The sequence below is a fragment of the Leptopilina heterotoma genome, unplaced genomic scaffold, assembly GCF_015476425.1.
Source record: "Leptopilina heterotoma isolate Lh14 unplaced genomic scaffold, ASM1547642v1 Lhet_81, whole genome shotgun sequence".
Lineage (NCBI taxonomy): Eukaryota > Metazoa > Arthropoda > Insecta > Hymenoptera > Figitidae > Leptopilina > Leptopilina heterotoma.
The window spans coordinates 4405339-4429470 of NW_025111185.1; the positions used below are offsets into that span (position 1 = coordinate 4405339).

Genomic DNA, 24132 nt, shown 5'->3' on the forward strand with positions numbered 1-24132 from the left:
ATTTCAAAAGATTTTTGAATTGAAATCTTTAAAAATTTTAATTGTCGTAAAACTGTTATAATATTTAACTTTTTATTTTGAAATCAAATGATTACATTTTTGAATAATTTCAATTGAAAATTTTAACGAAAAAATAATTGAAGTTTGGAAGAATTAGAGTTGGAATTTTTTTAAAATAGTTAAAATTTCAAAAAGGCTTTACATGGAAATCATTTAAAATGTTTTAATTCCTACGAAAAATGTAAATTGGTATTTAAATATTTATTAGAGAAATTATCTGTTGAATTAGTAAATTTCACTAATGAATTATAGAAGAAATTACTATTTATTAGTATAATAATTTACTAACTCAAAAGCAAAAAGTATGTTATAAATTTAAATTAATTAGCATTTTTTATTTTTTATTAACGTGTTTACTAATTTAAATTTAGAGAGCCGTAAACTTTCTTTTGAAACTCTTTTTCCACTCGTTCTGAACTGTCGGAAGACTTTAGCCTTCGTAGAAATATTTTAATAATTTAAATCGTATTTAAAACATTGTTTCTTAATTTAAAAACAATTTCATTGAATTCAGAACAAATCAACAAATTATCCGAATTTTTAAAAAATTTGATTCAAAGAAAATTTGATTGAAGGTAAATCTATTGAAAGGAAATGTGATCAAGAATGATTATCGTATTAATATATCGGTAGAGGTTCAATGTATTTTATTCAATATATATTGCAGTTTGTATATATAATGTGAAACAAAAGCAGCAACCCGAGAATTATTGCCGGCAGCTTTTAATGACATTTAATTTTGAAGCAACGTTTTGTCTTTTCGACAAAGGTATATGTATAGAGGTATGAATACATATTAGAGATTTCAGATTGGCATAATGGAAATAATGTTCACAAGGTTTAAGTTAAATTGAAGTGCCTGCGCCGTGAGGATATTATATAGGGAACGACGAGTGAGGATAAAAGGAAAAGGGGTTAGTGGAGACGTTCATCGTAATGGGATTACTTTTTTATTAAGTCTTGTGCGATGTACTTGGGTTCTGCGCATGGGATTTAACTTAGCAGATAAAACTACCCAACTTCCAAAGAAGCACACACAAAACTTTTGGCAAATAAACGAACAAGCGGGCCATTTCCGAAAAGTGGGACAATTATTTTATCGATCCTAGTATATAGGAAGTGTATATATCAATTGTTATCAAACAATTTTTTAATTAATAATACAGTGGAACCTCGATTATCCGAACTAACCTAGGCAAGGCCGGGTACGGATAATCGAAAGTTCGGATAATAGAGATTTTAATTTTTTTATATAATTAAAGTAAAAAAATCGACACCCGTGTAGAAATCACCATGCTATGCCTAAAATGATTATTGACCCTAGCTTGGACCTAACTTGGCAACCCCTTTTTATATATCCTAGGCTAGTCCTAACTTGGTACTAACTAGGAAATCCAGTTATGACTTGGAAAAATTTTTAGGAAAGTAAACTGTCAAAATTGGTACATGAAAAACATGTAAAAATTGATAAATATTCTCAATTAATATTTATAAAATTAATTGATAATCATATTTGTTTAAACAATTTATTGTTTGACATAAATCAGAAAATTATACAAATATTATAAAATAAAGTTAATTTATTAATTCAGCAATTGTTTAAACAACTAATTGTTATTTACTCATTTTTCACACAATCAACCTAGAAACTAGCAGTTTTTTCTAATTTTGCAATAAGTAAATACTCAGATTAGTTAATTGCAAAATTTTAAAAGACTACAAGTGTCTAGGCGCTTTATTGTCTCAAGAGTTAATAAATAACAACAATTTTTTGTTTAAACAAATGCTGAATTGTTAAAATTATAAAATATCTCTATTTCATACTTTTTAAATTAGTTTATTGCAAAATTAGGAAAAACTGCAAGTTTCTAGGTACTTTGTATCAAGAGTTAATAAATAACAACATTTATTTGTTTAAACAAATAACTGAATTGTTAAAATGATAAATTATCTTCATATTTTACTACTCAAGTGTAATAATCGCGAAATTAGAAAAAAAACTATAAATTTCTAAGTAATTTGTCACAAAAGTTAATAAAACAGTAACATTTATTTATTTAAACAGATACAGACTGCAATATAATTATAATTAGTAAAATATATTTTTAATTTCGTTCGCTGATTTTAAGTTTCTTTTAAGTTGGTGCTAAACACTAGAAGATATTGCAATCTGAATGTGGGCTGACCCACCCAGGTCCAACCCAGGCCCTACCTAGGCTTCCCAGTTTCATTAGCAAAAATTTCTAAGTCCAAACTTAAAAAATTTTTTGCAACAAAAAATTAATGTTTAAAATGATTTGGAACAATAAAAAACGTGTTTTTAACATAAATTTTTTGACATTTTTTTAAAAAAGTGAATCACCCACTTAATTAATTAGCAAAAATTTCCAAGTCCAAAAGACGAATATTTTTTTAGACCAACAAATTAATGTTAAAAATGATTGAGAACAATGAAAAACCTGTTTTTAACGAAAATGAAAAGATATTTTTTTCTTTATATAATATAAAAATATTAATTTTTGAATTTTTATATTTGAATATTATTTTATTATTATTGTTGTTGTTAAACTATTTTTACATTCTCATCATATGAGAAGGTATTAGTTTTTTTTATTTATTATGGTGTATTAGAGTCAATAAATACTATATTGAATCATCAAAAGCAAGTCAACAAGTCACTGACAATAAGACGTCGATGTTCAGTTAGGCTCCGTAGCATAGTGGTTAGGACGTTAGTCTCGAAGTCCGTAGGTCATAGGTTCGATTCCCGCGTGCGTTAGATTTTATTTGCTTCTTAGGTTTGCATTTATAATTTAAAGATTATATATACTGTAAAATAATTTAATTAACAAATTTCTAATTTTTTTATAATTTTTTATGTATATATTAGAGGAATATATATTAATCTCTGCATATACTAACATTATTTATGAATTCGCTTTTGGTCATCATTTAATTGAAAAAAATAATAATTAATTAAAACTAATACTTATTATTAATAATTTAGGTTATTTCTTTAGCAAATATTATAAACTAATTAAAATTATAATAAAATATATAAATAAACTGGTCCTAACTAGGCTCCCAAGTTAGGACCAGGCTAAAATCGCATCACCAGCCATTGTTGGTCCAAACTACACTGCCTACTTAGGTCCAAGCTATTAACAGGGCAAAATAGGTAGGACCATGCTAGGACCAATTTTCATTTTCCACACGGGCAGTTGAATTATATATATTTCATTTAATCCATTTTTAAATATACATAAGCATATATACTTAAATACACTGTAAAAAAAGGGAGTTAAATTTCAACTCCCCAGGGGAATCCATAAAAGTCGCACCCATTAGAGAGTTAATGCCAGGGGAGTTAAATAAAGAGAGTTAAAATTTAACACCCAAATGCTAATTCCCCATGAAAAAAATAACTCGCGCGGGTGTTGAATGAAGGGAGTTAGAAATTAACTCTCTTTTGGAGTTGATTTTTAACTCGAAAAATTTCACTCCCAACTCCCGAGTCCGTTAACTCCCTAAATTTTTTACAGTGTAATAATATAATAATAAAACATAGAATTCAGAATTTTTAAAGATTTTTCTGGCATAAATTTCGTTATTTTCCTCTGAAAGATTCGGGAGGCTAAAAAAAAGTTCGACTCTGGCTTTTTTTGTTTATATCTCATTGAAAAAAAATCTCTAAACATTCTGGTAAAAAATTTATGAAAGCTTATAAAGTCTTGAGAATGAAAAAAAGTATATTTCGAGACCACAAAAAATTTTTTGCAGTAGCTATGGCACAAAATGTGCCAAAAAACACAGTTTTTCAGCCCTTTTTTACAAGTCTATACTTTCACCTGTTCCCCAAGCGAAACTGCTAGTACACGGAGAAAAATAAATAGTAATAATTATACTATTTTCGATGAAAAATTACTACTTTTAAGTAGTAATTTTGAAACTGCTCGAAAAATAGTAACTTTTGCTTCGTATTCAAACGATTTTTACTTTTTTGAAAAAGTATAATTTACTTCAAGGAATCTAAATTTTATTAAAAGCCGAGTAATATTTAAAATGTCCCGAGCAATTAATACTCTGAGCGAAGCAACTTTTATTACGAATCAGAGCAATTATTACTATTTCGGTAAAGATTTTTACTCGTAAAAGTAGTAATCCGTACCCACACAATGACGCGCCTCACACCGACGGGCGAAACGAATGCCGGCGCGCCTGCGCGTCTGTCCACGCCGTGACGAAAAAAAATGCTGGTGTAGAGAGCTATATTGTCTCGTTTTATTTTAATAAATTAAAATAAAATAATCAGTGCGTTCAAAAAATATTTTTTCAAGTAATTAACACTCTGCATGTGTATTATTATTCATTATTCATAAGTTTTACTTTTTTTTCACATTCTTACTTACAATTAACAACTTAACATATCGGAAAATCTTAACATCTATACAGTTTCGAACCCTACCTAACTTATATCTAACGCAACCTAAAATCGCACGCATTTATACTAAGCCTCTCGGCTACGCAATCGCTATGGAGAAAATTTCATGTTACCCGCATTTATCTCTTTTCGATAAAGTGAATCATAAATTATATTTATTTAGATAAGTTACTGAATTAAAATATAAACATTTATAATAATAATAATAATAATAATAATAATAATAATAATAATAATAATAATAATAATAAACAGTATTATTAATTTAAAATTACTTATTTTAATTATTAAATTATTAGATTATAATGTTAATGATTTTATTTATTTATATATTTTTTACTAATTAATTAGTAATTTATTAAAAATTAATTAACTAATTATTAAGTGATTATACATGAATTGCATACTTTGGAAATTGATAAATAATTAAAATGCATATAGCAATTAATGATCGCACCACTGATATAAACAAAATTGTCCAAAGAACTGAACCGTGCTACACGTGCTTCTTGTAACCTAGAAATGTTGGATCACTTTGACGTCAGGTTACGGTCGCTGCGCATGACAGTAGTGACGTGATCACACACATAGGTGTGTAACAGTAGTGGTACGGATTACTACTTTTACGAGTAAAAAGTTTGTTCTGCAATAGTAAAAGTTGCTTCTTGCAGAAGCAATCTTTATTTTCCGCAGTATTAATTATTAGAATTTCTACAAGTAATATTTACAACATATCGAATGTAAAAAGTAATACAAAATTTAATAAAATTTACAATGACGATGTAAAAATTAAAATTCTTAAAGCAATTTTTAAACGTGACTACTGTAATAATTACTATTAGTAATTTTTACTACCAAAAATAGTAATTTTTACTTCATGCGAAGTACATTTTACTATGAATAGTAATTTTTAATATAAAAGTAGAATTATTACTATTCCATAGGAACTTTTACTAGAAACTCAGCACCATTTTTCTCCGTGTAGGAAAAATTTGAAAAAATTCACAGATATTCTTTAAGGTGTGTGCAATTAATTTTTGTTTTTGTAATTAAAAAATAATAAGTAATTTATTGTTTACACAGCTTTATTCAGCTTAATGCTATCTTTTAAAAAAATAGAGATAAAATGACGTTTTTAGTTTAAAATGTGCAATTTTATAGTAGGATAAAATTACATAAATTAAAAACTAAATAAATAGAATATTCTTCTCAAAAAATGAATATACATATTTTGGGCTTTAATGAGAATCGACGTGTGGCTGCCATAAAGCAAGAAGTTGTAGAAAAAAAAGAGTTTCGAGTGTACAATAGAAAACCCAGAAGAAAATCGCCAGATGTGGGATTGCACTCAGGGATGTCTCTACGCTTAACAGATAAAATCCTTGAGTGGCTCTCAATAAATGAGACAAAATTTTATGAAATAATATTTTTATCCAGAACAATTTTTTAAACAAAACGAAACTTTATACATTGTTTATGCAAAATTAATTTTGCATACTAGATTTTCAATAAGTTGCATACTACATTTTTATAGTATTATGCAAATTTGATGTAAAAAATTTTATTTTGCAAAACCAGTTTTGTAAAAAAAAAATTTTTAAATCCAATTTGCAGTTTTTTTTGCAATATCCCAAGTAGAACGTAATATTACTGTAGTGTAACATGTAATATTAGTAATATTGCAATGTATTAGTAATATTATTAATAGCATTACAGTAATATACATGGTAATATTACTTTAACATTACAGGTAATGTTACAGTAATTAATTATTTAATACTTAATGTGTTTCATGTAGTCAAATTTTCCTTAGAAAAAAGATTAAATAATAAATGTATAAAATTTCGCTTAGGAATGTAGCATAATTTATTATAAATTAATAAGTAGATCATATTATAAATTACAAATATTAATTAATAAGTAGTAGTTTAAAAAATTGTTCTGGATAAAAATATTATTTCATAAAATTTTGTCTCATTTATTGGGAGCCACTCAAGGATTTTATCTGTTAAGCGTAGAGACATCCCTGAGTGCAATCCCACATCTGGCGATTTTCTTCTGGGTTTTCTATTGTACACTCGAAACTCTTTTTTTTCTACAACTTCTTGCTTTATGGCAGCCACACGTCGATTCTCATTAAAGCCCAAAATATGTATATTCATTTTTTGAGAAGAATATTCAATTTATTTAGTTTTTAATTTATGTAATTTTATCCTACTATAAAATTGCACATTTTAAGCTAAAAAACGTCATTTTATCTCTATTTGTTTAAAAGATAGCATTAAGCTGAATAAAGCTGTGTAAACAATAAATTAATTATTATGATGATGTTGAATTTATCACTTGGTTAAAATGGTCATGATAGATTTGGAGGAAGTATGTTTTGAAAAATTATCCTTTTTACCGTTGTTTTTCTTTCGTTATGTGGATGACATTATTACATGTATTCCTTTTGATAAAATTGACGAGATCTTGAATGTTTTTAACTCTTATGATGAACGCTTACAATTTACATGTGAAGTTGAAAATGATAATTTTATAAATTTTCTTGACGTACTTATTATAAAGCAAAACAATCTTTTAATAACTGACTGGTTTATGAAACCTACCTTTTCTGGACGCTTTTTAAATTTTTATTCACATAATCCGATTTCTCAAAAAATTGGTATTGTTTATAACCTCATTGACAGAGCGATAAAATTATCACATAAAAAATTCCACGAAAAAAATATCAAAATTGCCAAAAATCTTCTTTTAGACAATGGCTATCCTTCAGATTTTATTGATAAGTTTATAAGAAAACGACTTCACATGATCAATATGAATGAAAGACCGGTGGACAAAGATATTTTTTACCGTAATGTCAAAAAAATTGTTTTACCCTACTCAGAACATATTTATTATAAAGCTACAAAATTGTTACATGAAAATAATATTTTCACAATTTCAAAAATAAATAACAATAATAAACTTATTAAAAAAGGCAAAGATATAACTCAAAAAAACAATAAAACAAATTGTGTCTATAAAATTAATTGTAGGGATTGTTCATCTTGTTATGTTGGTGAAACAAAAAGAATGTTGAGTGTAAGAGTGGATGAACATAAAATGTCGAAAACTAATGTTGTCGCGATACATAAACGTGATTTTAAACATCAATTTGATTGGGATAATGTTTTGGTATTAGATAATGAACCTGTTTGGCGAAAAAGACTAATTTCCGAGATGATCCATATTGGATTACAGATAAAACCCCTCAATAAAAAAGAGGATACAAAAAATCTAAGTCAAATTTATAAAAACTTTTTTTCTTCAAAATTATTTTATAGGAATTTAATTTAATTGAGTAAATTTACACAATTTAGAATTTAGATTTATATTCATTAATATATAAACACAATAATTACACCTGTCATAGGTTCATCGACCTTTTTTTCAATAACATATTTATTTCTATATATTTATATTAATGGATTTTGTATTGTTTAGTTAGTCTTCGTCCGGCAATGTACACGTTCATTTGATTGAACAAAATTTTATATCAACTTTTTTTTTCGGTAAATGTTAATTATTAAAAATTTTTTTATATGTACAAATAATTTTTTTATCTTATTATTATAATAAATTTTAGTTTCTGAAGAGGACGATTGTATCGTCGAAACGTTAAAACGGAGTGTTTTTATTTTAACCTGACTTGGATAGATTGATAGTATTTCATCTCTAATTTATACAAATTAATTATTATTTTTTAATTTCAAAAACAAAAATTAATTGTACACACCTTAAAGAATATCTGTGAATTTTTTAAAATTTTTCCTACTAGCAGTTTCGCTTGGGGAACAGGTGAAAGTATAGACTTGTAAAAAAGGGCTGAAAAACTGTGTTTTTTGGCACATTTTGTGTCATAGCTACTGCAAAAAATTTTTTGTGGTCTCGAAATATACTTTTTTTCATTCTCAAGACTTTAAGCTTTCATAAATTTTTTTACCAGAATGTTGAGAGATTTTTTTTCAATGAGATATAAACAAAAAAAGCCAGAGTCGCTTTCTTTTGTCCCCGACTTTAGTTCGAATGTCGAAAATTCGACATTCGAGTTACTATAAAATTCGAACCGAACCGAGTTGTGTTCGGTTTTAGTACGCTAAAATGTCGAATTCTAAAATTCGGCATTACAGTCGCCCAGTTCGAATGTCGAATATTCGACATTCGAGTTAGCTTAGTTCGGATGTCGAATATTCGACATTTCGGCGCCCCAAAAACCGAACAAAACTAGGTTCGATTCGAATTTTGCACAGCTCTAAAAATAATCCTTTGTCAATTTTTACCAAGTCAGTGAGAAATATTTTGAATAGAATTGTTCTGAAATTTTGCGAAATTTTGATATTTTAACGAAAGTCTGTCGACTTTGGGTAAAATATCCAAATTTCGCTAAGGTCTCTCTGTTATATTGAGAAATAATAAGGAATAAAATGGAATAATATTTTTAAATATAAAATATATGAAATGTATAAAAATGGGAATGTTCTGATCACCCAGTGTGTAGATTATTGGCGCGAGACATGTAGAATGAAAATGAAAAAAGTGAGCGTATAGGGCACTTCGGAAAACTATGAAACGTATAAACTGACATTAGTTGGGTTCGAGGAAAATTTATTGACACAAGCAAAAGGATATCGATTCTGTATACTGTTGGTAATTGGAGTATTTATGGGACAATCAATCACTTCTCTGTTACAGTCCCGCCGATGCTATCTATACCACATCAATTGGTCGGTGTGCCCTTAGGATATTCAGTGACTTTGGAATGTCACACGGAGGCGCATCCGACTTCTTTAAATTACTGGACTCGCGAAGACGGCCCCATGATACACGAGAATAAAAAGTACAAAGTCACGTCCACTCCTGAGAAACCCCCGTACAAAACGAATATGACATTGACTATTTTCGATATACAGGTGAGTGTTGAATGTTGATTTTATAAAATATATACATACATCAATTTATTAGGGTTTTCATTTTTTTAAATTTATTTATTCACTTTACTTTCACTTACACCTCACTCTCATTTCAATTTTAGTATTTTATTTCATTTTCACTTCATATTCTCTTCACTTTCATACCACATTCACTTCATTTTTACTCCATTTTCACTTCACCATCACTTCACTTTTAAACACTCTCACTCCACTTATACGTCCATTTTAATTCACTTTCACTTCACTTTTATTTCATTTTGCTTCCTCCTGAGGAAGCTTTGCATTCGTGACGATTTTCAATTTTTCAAAAGAAGGTTATATGGACTCATTTTCATCTAGAACATATGTATATTCAATTATGAGCAAATGTCCAGATGTATGTGCACGGAGAGAGATTCTGTTTTAATATTTCGTATTATTATATTAGTATTTAGTAAAACCGATTGCAATTTGGGGAAATCATGTACATTTATGAATTAATATTACCATTTTTAAGAAAGTTTATAATCAAATTATTACTTTGTATTATTCTGTAGTAATAGAAATTGAAATAGTCAATAAGAAGTTGTAATATTATAAGTAAGAAAGTATGCAATAGTAAAAAGTATTACCAGATGATTATACTAAATACTATCGAAGAATTACATAAGTTGTTAATTTAGTTATGAATAGTATTATCGACTATAATAAAAATTATGACCAGCCTAGTAGCAGGCCATAGCAGGCTATGGGCTGACGTCAGGCTGACGTAGAGCGGTTACGAAGCTGTCCGAGATTAGCCGAATATTTCAGTCGAGCAGTTCCGAAATTATCCGAGTCAAACCTCGTGGCAACATGTGCACGTTGTGTTTACCCCAAAATATTTTAATTTGATGTGTCAAAATGTGTCGGAATTGGGTGAATAATTTTATTTTGTTCATTCAATAATTTTAATCGACAATGAAGATTTCCTAATTGTAGTAAAAGGCATAGTCCATTGTCTTTTAAATGAGCATTTGAGAGCATTCAAAATTTACACGGAAAAAAATTAATCTCTAAATTAGAGATTTAATATGAGATTTAGGCATAAACTATCACTGGAATCGGATGTGTGATTTGAACAGATCTCTAAAACTGAAATTTAGAGTTATATCTAATCCGCATATATTATCAGTGTGAAGAATCCGTATTTTTATGCCTGAAAATGATATTAGAAATCTCAAATTTTATGATTTATCACAATTTAGAGTGAGAATTATTCAAAGAATGTATATTTTTCTTTTAGTGTGAACTTATAAACAAATCCATTGACAATCATAAAAAATTGGACATTTTTTGAAGATAATATGAATTTTTTATTATTTCATTTCTTTATTTGAATCAAATTATCTCAACATCACACAATATAAACATTCTTTTTCTATTTCTTAATAAAAAAAACATGGTTTGGTACAACTTTCAATATAGGTTAGGTTTTCAAGTGTCAAACGAAAGTTTAACCTGAAAATACTAATAAATAAAAATATGTCCCACACGTGATAACGCGAAAAACATTCGTAAAATATGGAAAGTGAAAACTGGGAATGAAACGCATTTAAAACATAAAATTAATACTTAAATAATTAAAAAGGTTTAAATATTCTTTGACAATGATGAACTTAAAACGCAATGTAATTCACATCAGATAAGTTGTGAAATTAACAAATCTCTAAATCAGAGATGTGAATTTAATTGTGACTATAATGTCTATTTTAGACATACCGTCAACCGGGGCTATTTTGTGCACCAAATAGCTTTTTTTTTATTCAAAGATTTATTTAAATTCAGAATTAAGAGAATAAAGAAAATCAACTTTTGATATATGTTGTGGACATCCTTCTGAAGCTTTCCTATAAATTTGGCAAAGAAAAAAATTTTTTTGTCTTAGTTATAGTCATTGAAAGTCGTGCACACAATAACTCCCGGGATGGGGCTATTTTGTGCATCGAACTTTGTTTTCCTATAATGTTGCGTAAACATTTTTTTAATCGTTTCTGCTTCATGAAATCTTTTGTGTATATATTTGAGAGTAAGTTAAAAAAAGAATGACCTAGTAAAATTTTTTTTGTAGATATATTATACAAAAAATATAAAATAAAGCACTAAAATTTTGCTAAAATCTGAATTTACTAAACATTAACAATCTTTCTTTAAATTGTATATTACGCAGATAGTAAATAACATTTTTTTCTTTTTCAATATATATTTTATAATAATATACTAATATAATTATAAAATGATCGTTTAAACACTTATAAATAACTTTAAAACATCATTTCAATAGGAGCTTTTTTAATGGTTTTGAATGATATTTTTAAAAATCTTGAAATAAATATTTTTAAGGTTAAATAGATAACAATTTAATATCTTATATGCTTTTCAAGTCATTTTAAGAGAAACGAGAAAATAGTTTTAAAACTAATTTGAAAAACTTATAAATATTAATTAATGTTCATTTTTTGAGGTTACGTTGTGCAGCGGTTGAGCTTTTAATCGTTTTAATGATTTTAATTAACGTATTTACAGTTTTTTGACAGAAAAGTAAGACAAAAATGTATTAAAATGATAAACAGAATCTTCTTTACTTACTAAATAAAACATTTATGAAAAATATTTGATTTTTTTAAGTGCACAAAATAGCCCCATGGAATCCTGGTTTTTCAGTTTTTTCCACTTTTCTCTTAAAATAATGAATAAAAAATTAGCGCATTACGTATGTATCATCACAACACAATTGACAACAAATATCTAACTTAGTTTATGAGACACATTAAAACTCTAGAAGATCTGGTATAATTTTTCCGAACTTTCAAAATTTTTTAAACAAATTTTCCGTTTTTAGGAATTTTTTTCTCTTAATTGACGAAGAATTAAATAATAACATTTAGTGCTCTCTATTGTCATGTAATCAAACTTTCATTTTACAAAATAGCAGATTAAAATAATTCATTTTAATAATTTTTTTCATCAAAAAACTCGCGTGCACAAAATAGCCCCCGGATGCACAAAATAGCCCCAGTTGACGGTACTTACATTCCATTGGATTTCAAATTAATATTATTTCAAGTTTAGATATTAATTTTTTTCCGTGTACGAAAATGAATTAGGACATTGGAAGGTATTTAAAAAAAATGATTTAAGATATGCTGCATTTTCTTATGCCAATAAATTAAATGATGGGTTTTTTTATATAACGAAAAATTGGATATAATTTCAATAGAAATCATTTTCCAGAAACAAACAATTTTAAAAACAGTATTATGATAAACATTTCTGAATAAAATTTTGACCCAGCATACAAAAGTATGTATTTATAATGTAAAATAAATTAAGAACTTTTTTAAACAAAATATGGAGAAAATATCACTTTCTCACAAGTTCAGAAAATTTCTCGAGTTTAGTATATAAGGAAGTTGAGAACTGTATCTCCCAATGTACAGCGTGCGTGCGTTATTGCGTTTATTTGTATTTAAGTTAAGTTTATATGTATGCGTTTATAGGTTTTAACATAGATCTCCGAAATTGTATATAGTTTGTGTTTGTATAGTATGATGTATAGTATGATGCTTGCGTTAGCTCATTAGTGTGTGTGCGAAATACTTTCGAAACGATAATTCTATCCTCCTCCTTCCTACGTCTTTTTATTTCCTGTCCTTTTCGACTCACTCATAATTTTTAGTATTGACTATATTAAAGATTGAAATATGTATTTTATTCTAAAATTTAAAAGAACTATTTCAATTTTTCTTATTCTTTCGATACTTTCACGGACTGCGATTTTAATATAGTCATTTTTAAAAATTATAATTCTTTTATTAAATTGTATTACAATTTTATTAATTTTTGTAAAATATATCAAGGGCTGCCTACTAATATGCACAATATTAATTTTTAATATAAAACACGATTTCCCTAAATTGAAAAAGAATATATTAAATTCTATTGCCAATTTTAACAAATATTAATACAAAATCTCTCTCCGTGTGTGTGTGTGTGTGTGTATGTCACAAAAATTGTGTACAAATTATCTCAAACAAATTTTGATGGATTGTCCTGAAATTTTGCAGGTTTATTGCAGTCATTAATACCTAAAATCTGACGCAAGGATTTTCAAAAATATCTACAAAATTTTTTTTAATACAATTTTTTTAAAATTCAGAAAGAATTTTTTTTTGTATTTTTTGAAATAATTTTTTTATTTGTTAATATTTTTATTAATTATTCTCAAAATTACATTCCTGACAAGAAAACGAATCGATTGATGTATACAAAGTATATATTTTATCAAAATTTATCAAATTAATAAATATTTTTCTTTTAAAAAAAAAATTCAAATTTTGTATTTTTTCATAATTTATTTAATATTAATATTTATATTTTGAAATGATTATTTTATCATAAAAAAGAACCAATTGGCAAATGAAAGTGTAAATTTCACCAAATATTTATATAACAACTTATAAATTATAAATGATTTATATAATTTTATTTTTAACAAATCTTCTGGACGAACCCTTTTGTACATAGTTTTTCAAAAGTTTGCAAAACCGCAATTTTTATACATTGAGGAAGCTAAATGGTCATGAAATGAACAACTTGTTCACTTGACTTTCACTTCATTTAAGTAACTCCATTTTCACTTCACTTTTACTCCACTTTAAAGCGAATGTGAAGTGAAAGTGAGGTAGAAGTGAAGTGAAAATGGAATAATAGTCAAGTAGAGTGAAAGTGAAGTGAATATGAAGTGAAAGTGAGGTGAAAAGGAAGTGAATATATAATGAATATATCTATCCCTATAATATAAAATCATTTCGCCGCCGCCGTCGCTGATTCAGTCATTTCTAAGGGCCCTTTAGAAAGGGCACATAGTCAAGGTTGGCCCACTGTTAAGGTAGGCCCATCGTCAGAAACAAGTTACATTTGACCCATATTCAGGTCAATTTTAAGGGCAGTTTTAACCTTCAGGTCAAAAATTGATAAACTAATCCCTCTGCCCTCAAAATTTAGGTCAATTTAAAGGGCAGTTTTAACCTACAGGTAAAAAATTGACAAACAATTCCCTCTGCTCTCAAAATGTAGGTCAATTTTAAAAGATTTTGACCGAAACGGAGAAAATTGACGAACCTAAATTTTAAGAGCAGTTTTTATCTACACCGCAAAAATTGTCGAGAAAACTCCTTCTGACCTGACCTTCCCTCATAATTTAGGTCAAATTTGACATATTTTTTAACCTACTTATCAAAAAAGCAAATTAATTAGGATACTTCAAGAGGTCGTTACCTTATATTAAAATTTGACAAAATTTTTGACCTATAGGTTAAAAGAAGCTTGACTTAAATTTTAATAGTAAGTTTAAATCAAAATAAAAGATGTTATAAACTGACATCTATTTTTAAAAATTTTATTAAAATTTATTTTCCTTTAGAGGAAAACATAACCTCAAACTTAGTTTAAAAGTTATAGGTGAGAGAGTAAAAATAAAACACCAAAATTAGGTCAGAATAATAGGTGGGAAAGCAAACATAACTTTAAAATTAAATAGAGTCAAAATATAAGTCAAAATTTAATCTAATTTTTCACATATAGGTTAAAAAAAGGTCAATAACGATTGTTTCATTACTTCAAAATCCATGTGTACTTTGTCATATACTTATTGTAATTTATTATGATGCATTCATATTAAAAAAACATTATTTGAAATTTATAAAAATTAAAATAAATATAAAAAATACAGATAGGGGGTTGTATGTAATTTATTATGATGCATTCATATACACGGAAAAAACTGCATGGTTGGGACAACCATATATATTGAAAAATACGGAATATCCATTTTTAAGGTTATCACATCCATATACCACATTCATTTATTTAGTTGACACATCCATAGAAAAAAAATGGATATCCCGTATTTTTCAATATATATATGGTTGTCCCAACCATGCAGTGTTTTCCATGTAAGAAAACATTATTTTAAATTTATAAAAATTTAAATTAAAATAAATATAAAAATAGGGATAGGGGGTTGGCGCGCGAAGCGCGCAGGGGGGCGAAGCCCCCCTAATATATATATATATATATATATATATATATATATATATATATATATATATATATATATATATATATATATATATATATATATATAATATAATGAATATCTCGAAATCATGAAGAGCTTTTGGGTTGCATTTTTTTTTTTAATTGTAGATCTCACCTGCGGACATAAAATGAGAGTACTTTGAGATAGATTAATAAAGTTTAACTAAATTTTTTTTTGATTTTTAATTTTGCAAAAAAACGTTTTTTGCCCATAACTTTAAAAAAATGTTAGGACACCTATAAATGTTTTTCCATAATTTTGTAGAGTTTTTTAGACGCATCTTTTGAGCCATAATTAAAAATTTTCGTCCATATTGACCGGAGATATTAAACTTTTAAAAATAAAAAATTTTGGAAAATAAGATTTTTTGAAAATTTTGTTGAAAAATGTAGAAGTTATTTACAAATTATCATTACCAACTTGTAGAGCATTAAAAAACGCTTCGATTTAGCTATTTTTGAACCTAATTCGATAATAAATTTCGAAATTATTGATATTTTAAAAACCAAAAATTGTGGAAAATGACATTTTCTCAATTTTTTTGTTTGAAAATTTTTGTTTAACTATAAAACTATTATAATTATCTTGTAGGGTACTTAGAAATACATTAATTGACTCAAGATTCAATCACTTTTACCATATTTATAAAAAGTTATTCATATGTTTCTATTATTATTATCTCTATGAGGAAGCAAAGTGTTAATGAAATGAGCACCAAAATTATAAAAAAATATACAACTTATTTTATAATAATAATTTTAAAAAAGATTATAATGGATTAAGTTATTTAAAATATATTCAATTTCATATAACCGAGAGATTAGCTCGGTCGGATAAATGCCTCGCTCGGCGGACGCTGTAGGACCAAGGGTACTTGGTTCGCGCCCATTAGCCTGGGATTTTTCCGACACGTGAGATAATCTAAGCGGGAGGTTTGACGTCGAGGTATGGTGTGTAATGGTGTGTACCGGACAATAATCGACAGTACACATAATTATGTGGACTGTCGATTATTGTCCGGTAAACGCTAGTATTAGGCAAAAGACGAGTGTAAAAATAAATAAAATAAATAAAAATAAATATTCAATTTCATATTCTATAAAGTTCCATTACTGTCCAGATAGAGAATAAATTTTTAAGGTTTTATATTGAAAGTCGTGATGTTTCAATTAAATATTTAATTAATTAATTTACCCCAATTAATAATTTTAATACGAAAAGATTAAATATTTTTAAAAATTTCAAAGGTTTCTGGACACAAAATACCAGAATTATTTTTATCAATTCCAGAAATTTAATACTTTTTCCAATAATTTCGAAAAAATTCACTGGTTTTTCTCTTAATTTCCTGACCTATATGGCAGCATATAGGATAAGTGCACTAGTTTCTGCGGCATTTCAGCCAAGATATCTTTTGCATATAAAAAAAATATATTTATAGCAAAGGAATTAAATTTATAATTTATTAAAATAATTGTTTGTATTCTTAAGAAGTTTTTGCAAAAATTAATGGCTTATAAAATTCTAGCTTTTGATTAAATTTAAATATTTAAAAAGATCAAAAGTATCAAAAAATATCAGAATATCCCGCGCGCTGTGTCAATTGTATTGCGCTATTGTCAATTGCCCATGTATTTCACATGAATGTTTTAATTGCTGCGGTAAGCAGAATTAAAAGTTGAATAATTAAACTAATTATATTGTAAATGTATATCTTTTTAGACAATTGTATCAAATATTGTTTAAAATAATTTTTTCAATGTTTTTTAAACATTAATATTTTCTTAAGTGATAAATAATTACACATTTCACGAACGAGCATCAATTGAAGCTTATAAATTTTTTTCAATTAAATAAAATCGCAAAGTGCCCATTTGGGCTCTAAAGCTGATCCAAAAAGTGGAACCATTTCAATATATGGCAATGGGTCTCCTTATACTACTTCGTGTACAACTGGAAGCATTGCCTCCTAATATTTTTTTTGTGGCACAGAAAAAAAATTTTTGGTAAAAACTCCCTATTTACGCGAAAAACTCAAAATAATTGAAATTCTGCAAAGAAATTTATCAACTTTTATACGAATAATTGTATTGTATTGAAAATAATTAAATTCTTGCAAAGAATTTTAAAATAGTTGAAATTTTGACAAGAATTTTATAAGAATAATTTTTGAAATTTCTATGTAAAATTATTTATTAAATAATTTATAATAAAGAACAAAACTTGATAAAAAATCTGACGAACAGACATTCGTCAGATTTTTGATTAAAATAAGCTCCTTTACAAAATTTAACTAAAATAAGCTATAAAAATTGTATTACAATATAAGCGTTGCATCATATTTTTGCACAATAGACGCTAGTTTGTGGTACCTTTTAGACTAGAAACTGGAATAATAACGACGAGTAAATAAAATTTGCAAAAGTAACAAAAGACAGGTGGATATTCATGAAACCAAAATAAACAGCCCTTTCATGTTTTGAGAGTAAACCAGTTCACATTTATGAATTTATCTGATAGGAAATCACAACGTGCACTTGTATCATATATATATATATATATATATAGAAAGAGGAAGAGTAAAGATTTCGATTATTTAACAATCTGCAGTATAGTAGAAAGCAGTAGATATATTGATTCGTTGAACCTTTAGTAATAATTCAACAAAGCCAGTTTGCACATGACACGTTTTTTTCGAGAGAGTGCTTTTATTTGTTTTTTCCATTTTTTTTTTGCAATTATTTTGTTGTTTATAACTCAATTTTTTTCAGATGTCAGATTATGGAAGCTACAATTGTATAGCAAAAAATCCGCGAGGAGAGACAGATGGTACAATTCGTATTTATGGTGAGTAACTTTTTTTGTTTTATAAAAAAATTAAAAATTTTTTTAGCGATTGATTGGTAGGTTGATAGGTATATTTGTATTATTTTCTAATTTGTTATATTCGTTTATTTGGAACTCAAAGCCAAGTTTTTCTCTTTTGCTTTTCATTCTTCTTTGTAAGTGAGAAGCGTGTACGAGTCGTAAATTTGAGTGGCTGCATTTACGACGTCACTGATCGAAAGGTAAAACGTGGGTCGCAGTAAACCCGTCGTCAATCAATAAGTACAAAAGAAAATAAATTAAATCTCTTTATAATTATATATATATATATATGTTTAATTTATAGTTCTTTTTATGGCAAATTTTCAATATTATCTGCTCATCTCAAAAATTATTAAAAAATTCTTCAACAAATTGAATTTATTTATTTATTTTCATTTAAACGAAAAATTAAATCGAATTTTTCAAAAGTATGGAATTATTTAAGTAGTAAAAATTTTATATGAATATTTTAATCGAAGTGCTCTAAAAAAGGTAAAAATTGTAAAGTTAGTTTTAGTTTAATTAAAACTTTCCTAATTTTTGTAATTTCTGTAATAGCAGTAAAAGTCAGTAGTACAAATTAGCTAATGTCGGACTTTTACGAGTTCAGGAGTAAAATGTAGTTTTGGTCAGAAATTTTTCTCAAATTCTTCAACAGTAAAACACGATGTAGCGAGTCATAAAAGCAATACTGATTTGTTAATGAGCAAAATACTGACCTATAGAAAGTAACTTTACTTGTTTTCAAATTTTAACTAACAGTTAAGTAGTACAAGTCAACATAGGTCAGACAATTGTAAAAGTAAATTCAAATCTAAAGTTTCGTGTTCTACATAAACATGTTGACAGTAGTAAAGGTCAACGTCAGACACAACTTTCTTGAATGCTTCTAATTATATTAGTAGTAAAATGCAGTTTAAGTCAGACAGAATGTTTATTTATTCAAGTCTTTTTATAAGTAACAAAGGTATTTATAAATACAAAGGAATATTTTTGAATTCTTGTAAAGTTCCTATTAGAACGGTAAATGTGAGTGTTTAGCAAGCAGTAATTCTCTAAGTGCTTGTATCTACTACGACAGTAGTAAAATACACATTTAGTCAGACAAGACTCTTTCTTTATTTAATTCATTTTGTAAAAGTATCAGTAAAAGTTAATGCAAGTTAAATACTTTTCATTTCTTGTATATCTTCCCAATGGGAAATTGCCAATGGTCACCATTGGCTAAATAATGGACCAATATTTGCTGCCAACAGATTTTTCTTGGTCAAACATTAGCAACCAATATTGGGCTATTATTGCTAGAGTCTTGGGATGATCACGACTTTGACAAGCATTGGCAGCCAATATTGGATCACTATTGGCTGCCAAGGCAAATGCCGGACTTTCCAAGCCTTGGTTATTCATTGGCAACAAAGATTGGACCCATATTAATGACCAATTATTTACCAATGCTTTAAAATTAAATTAATGCTTGGTTATTTATTGGTTACCAATACTGAACCAACGTTTGAAATCAATATTTTACAAATACCAACACATAGCAAAAATTTTTCAAGAAAAAAAAATGAATTACTAATCTACAGAAGGAAAAATAATTAATTTAATAAGAACACTCTGTTAAAAACAGAATGTGGAAAAAGTCAGTGCTTGTCAGACGAAACTTGAACCAGCATTAGTTTTGTATCAGTAGTAAAAGTTAATTTAGGTCAGGCTGGTTTTTTATTAATTCTTGTAAATTTTGAATGGTTGGATTATCAGTGTCTTTTCGGCAGACAGTAATTTTTTGTAATTTATTTCTATAATTTTTATATTTTTAAATTTTTTTATTAGTAATATCAAATTTTAGTCAGACAAGTCGTATTCTTTATTTCATTCATTGTATAAATATCATTCAAAACTATTTTATATCTAACCTTTTCATTCCTTTTCTTTTAAATCTTATGTCAGTAGTAAAAGTCAAAGCTTGTTAGACAAAAATTTTTGAATCTCTTTTATTTTTATATCAGTAGTCTAAGTCAAATTCAGTCAGTTAAAATTTTTTTGCTTCATCATAGAAAGGAAGAATTGTATTTAAATCTTTGTCAGTAGTAATATCGAATTTTAGTCAGACAAGACTTTTTTTTATTTAATGAGTTTGATAAATATCTGTAAATCAATGGTCCTCTCCAAAAATTATTATGAATAATAAGTTTGTGGTAAATTTAAATCATTTTCTTGATATAGTTAAAAATGTAGTCTAAGTCTTCCCTTAAATTTGGTATATTAGTAGTAGAAGTCAGCGTTTATCAGACACATCATTTCTAAATGTCTCTTTATAATTTTTTATCAGTAGTGAAAGTCAATTTAAGTCAGGCGGAATATTTTTTAATCTTTGTAAATGTTACACCAATTTTCTCAATGCTTGTAATTTTTGGCAGTAGTAATACAGAATTTTAGCCAGACAAATCTTTTTTTAATTCTTTTGACAAATAGCAGTAAAAGTTACTTGAAGTCAAACAGTTTGTTTTCTTCCAGTATAGTAATTTTTTCGTGTCACTTGCTTTTAAAATGTAAAAAAAAATGTTTCTTCTACTTTTAAAAGTGGTAGAAAAAATGTCCAGTGAGACAAGAGCGTGTAATCCAAAATAGATATTTTCGTAAAATATTGCAGATTTTATGAGTTTAAAAGCATAGAAAGTGACTATAGTTGGGTCAACTATAGCTCAATGCTCGTTAGGTGGGAAAGGTAGTTGGATGATTTCACGGTCGTAACGTATGCATATGACATGAAGGGTTGGTTTGTATGCGACGAGTAGACAGAGTCGTGTGCTCTCCATTAGCATGCATCGGTTTTTCGCATTAGCGCCATTCAAATGAAGAGAGCGTTTAGCATAAAAGGCTGGCTGCAAAAAGAGAGCGAACTTTGCCTCTCACCATTTCTTCTTACACTAAACCTGGCCGATGAAATGAGATGCTTTAGTCTTGCTGTTTAATTTCTATATTAGTCTCGCGAATTACTCATCGCTATCGATCTTCAAATATTTAATTCTTTGTTTCTTTATTTACACAGTTTTTCTAAGATTATCAAGTTGAGACAAAAAAATCTATTGTGAATTACACGCTCTTGTCTCACTAGAAATTTTTTCTACTACTTCACTACATTTTAAAAGCAAGTGACACGGAAAAAATAACTAGGTATACTGGAAGAAAACAAACAAGAATTGGAAGTAAATTTCTTATCTGAAACTGACTTTTAGTATAGTGATATCAAATTTACGGCAATTTAAAAAAAAATTCCGTTTGAACTAAATTGACGTTTACTGCTCAAATAAAAGTAAGAGGCATTTAGAAATGTTGTGTCCGACATACGCTGACTCGTACTACTGATATTGCGAATATCGAAAGAGAAATGGAAAGAAACTGTTTGACTTAAGTTACTGTTACTGCTATTTGTCAAATGAATTAAAGAAAGGCTTGTCTGCCTAAAATTCGATAGTACTACTGACAAACATTTAAATACAATAAGGTAGTTCAAGTTGGGTGGGGGAAATCCAATATGGCTGACATCAGCTGATTTACCGGAGGACAAACAATGCATTGAATTCAATGGGACAAATCAGTTTTTTAACCATAACTTTTTAAATATTTATTTTTGAACCATAGTGTAATGGAAAATTATTCTTTATTTATCGAAATCTATTTTTTAAAACAATAAAACATCATCTTTAGAAATTCTTTGACTTTAGCCACAAAATCAGAATTTTTCGACTATAGCAAAAATTTCTATTTGCTCTATTTTACTCAGTACTGAATTATATTTCTTCTTTCGTATTGAAAAACATATCAACTTGGGATCAATTTCTTTCATTTTCTAATCGTTTCGTCTGCAAATAATCCAGAAGAGAAACGATAGAAATATAAGTTTAAAAACGAATTCGATATTGTGTAAAGAAAAATCATTTTGTGAGGAAAAGAATAGATCAAAGGTTAGTCAGAAATGAATTCTTCTTTCGTAACTTAATTCGAAACTTTTTAAATAAAAAACTCTTATCTTTTGCAATTTTTCCAAAAGCAGACATTCTTTCTTGTATTTCCGATTTTTAGATTATTTTTATTATTATAAATAATAATAAAAATTATTATTGCGTTTTGTGCTCCAACTCGCTGTTTGTGGTTCTATTAATTTAATAATTAATTGAATAATGAATCAATTAATTAATAGTTTTAATAAATGATTTTAATTTGACCTTAATTTTCGTACTCGATAATTTTTAACTGAAATTCAATTTTAAATCATTTTTCATTTGAAATTTCTACAAGTATTCAATTATTTAAATACAAAAATAAATAATTGAATATTTCTTAAAAATAAATTCTTACAAGAACTTTATCAAAACTTTTTAAAGTAATTGAATTCTTTCCATGAATTTGTAATAAAATTTTCAAGAATAATTACATTTTTCAAAGAATTTATTTAAATTTGTATTAAAAACAATTAAAATTAAATTTAATTAAATTAATGAAATAATTGAATTCCAATGAAAATGTTATTATTTATAAAAGTAATATATAAAAATAATTTTAAAAAATGAAATTTAATTGTTTCGAATAAAATTCAAGTTAGTACGAGGAGTTTAATCGGACAATTCGAAATTGGAAGTTTCGACTTTCGAATTGCATAACATACAGCATACACATCATAGCACATTACATAGCAATTCGAAAGTCTAACTTCGATATTCGAATTGGCCGACTTGATTCGAAAATCGAGTCGAGTCGAGTAATTCGAAAGTCGAAACTTCGAATTTCGAATTGTCCGATTCGAATCGAAAGTTAACCTAGTCGAGTCGTGCAATTCGCAATTCGAAATTTCGAATTAGCCGATTCGAATCGAAAGTAGAACGAGTCGAGTTGTGCAATTCGAAATTCAAAACGTCGATTTTCGAATTGACTAGTTCGAATCGAATTATCTCCGATTCGAATTCTCTGTTGCCGAGTCGATTAATGTTCGGTTTGACTCGATTAAATGCACACCTCTAATTAAAATTGTACTGAAAGTAATTGAATAACGATTTTAAAAAAGAGTTAATTCTGTCAACAAAAGTTGTTAAACTTTTTGAAAATAATTGAATTCTTTTGGAAAATTTTATTGAAATAGTAGATATTAAAAATAATTGAATTTCGACAAATCTTTGAAATTAATAAAATTTCTATGAAGAATTTCATTAAAATTTTTAAAAATAATTAAATTCTTTCCAGAAATTTAATGAAAAATGTATTGTAAATAATTATTCAAATCTAATAAATAAATATCAAATTTTTAAAAATAATCGAATTCTTTTGAAGAATTTTAATAAAATTTTTAAGAATAATAGCATTTTTCTAGGAATTTATTTTAAATTATATTAAAAATAATTAAAATCCTGCGATGAGTGTTATTAGTTGTAAAAATAATTGAATTTTGCAAAGAATTTTATTAAATTATTTTTAAATAATTTAATTCTTGCAAAGAATTTTATTAAATTATTTTTAAATAATTTAATTCTTGCAAAGAATTTAGTACAAACCTTTTTAAATAATTGATTTTTTCGGAAAATTTTATGACAACTGTGTTTTAATTTTTAAATAATTGAATTCCTCTGAAATTTTGTTATTTACGAAAATAATTGAATGTTTGCAAAATA

At 26.9% G+C, this 24132-nt stretch overlaps 1 protein-coding gene across 7 annotated transcripts in view; it reads left to right on the plus strand.

Annotated features, from left to right (window-relative positions):
* Nucleotides 1–24132, plus strand: part of LOC122511383 (lachesin-like) — a 493244-nt gene that overhangs the window by 356693 nt on the left and 112419 nt on the right. For all 7 annotated transcript variants that reach the window (XM_043626583.1, XM_043626584.1, XM_043626581.1 and 4 more), the window contains 2 exons: nucleotides 9239–9456; nucleotides 18370–18445. In XM_043626583.1, coding sequence (XP_043482518.1) covers nucleotides 9239–9456; nucleotides 18370–18445 — 294 coding nt within the window. The remainder of the gene's footprint in view (nucleotides 1–9238; nucleotides 9457–18369; nucleotides 18446–24132) is intronic.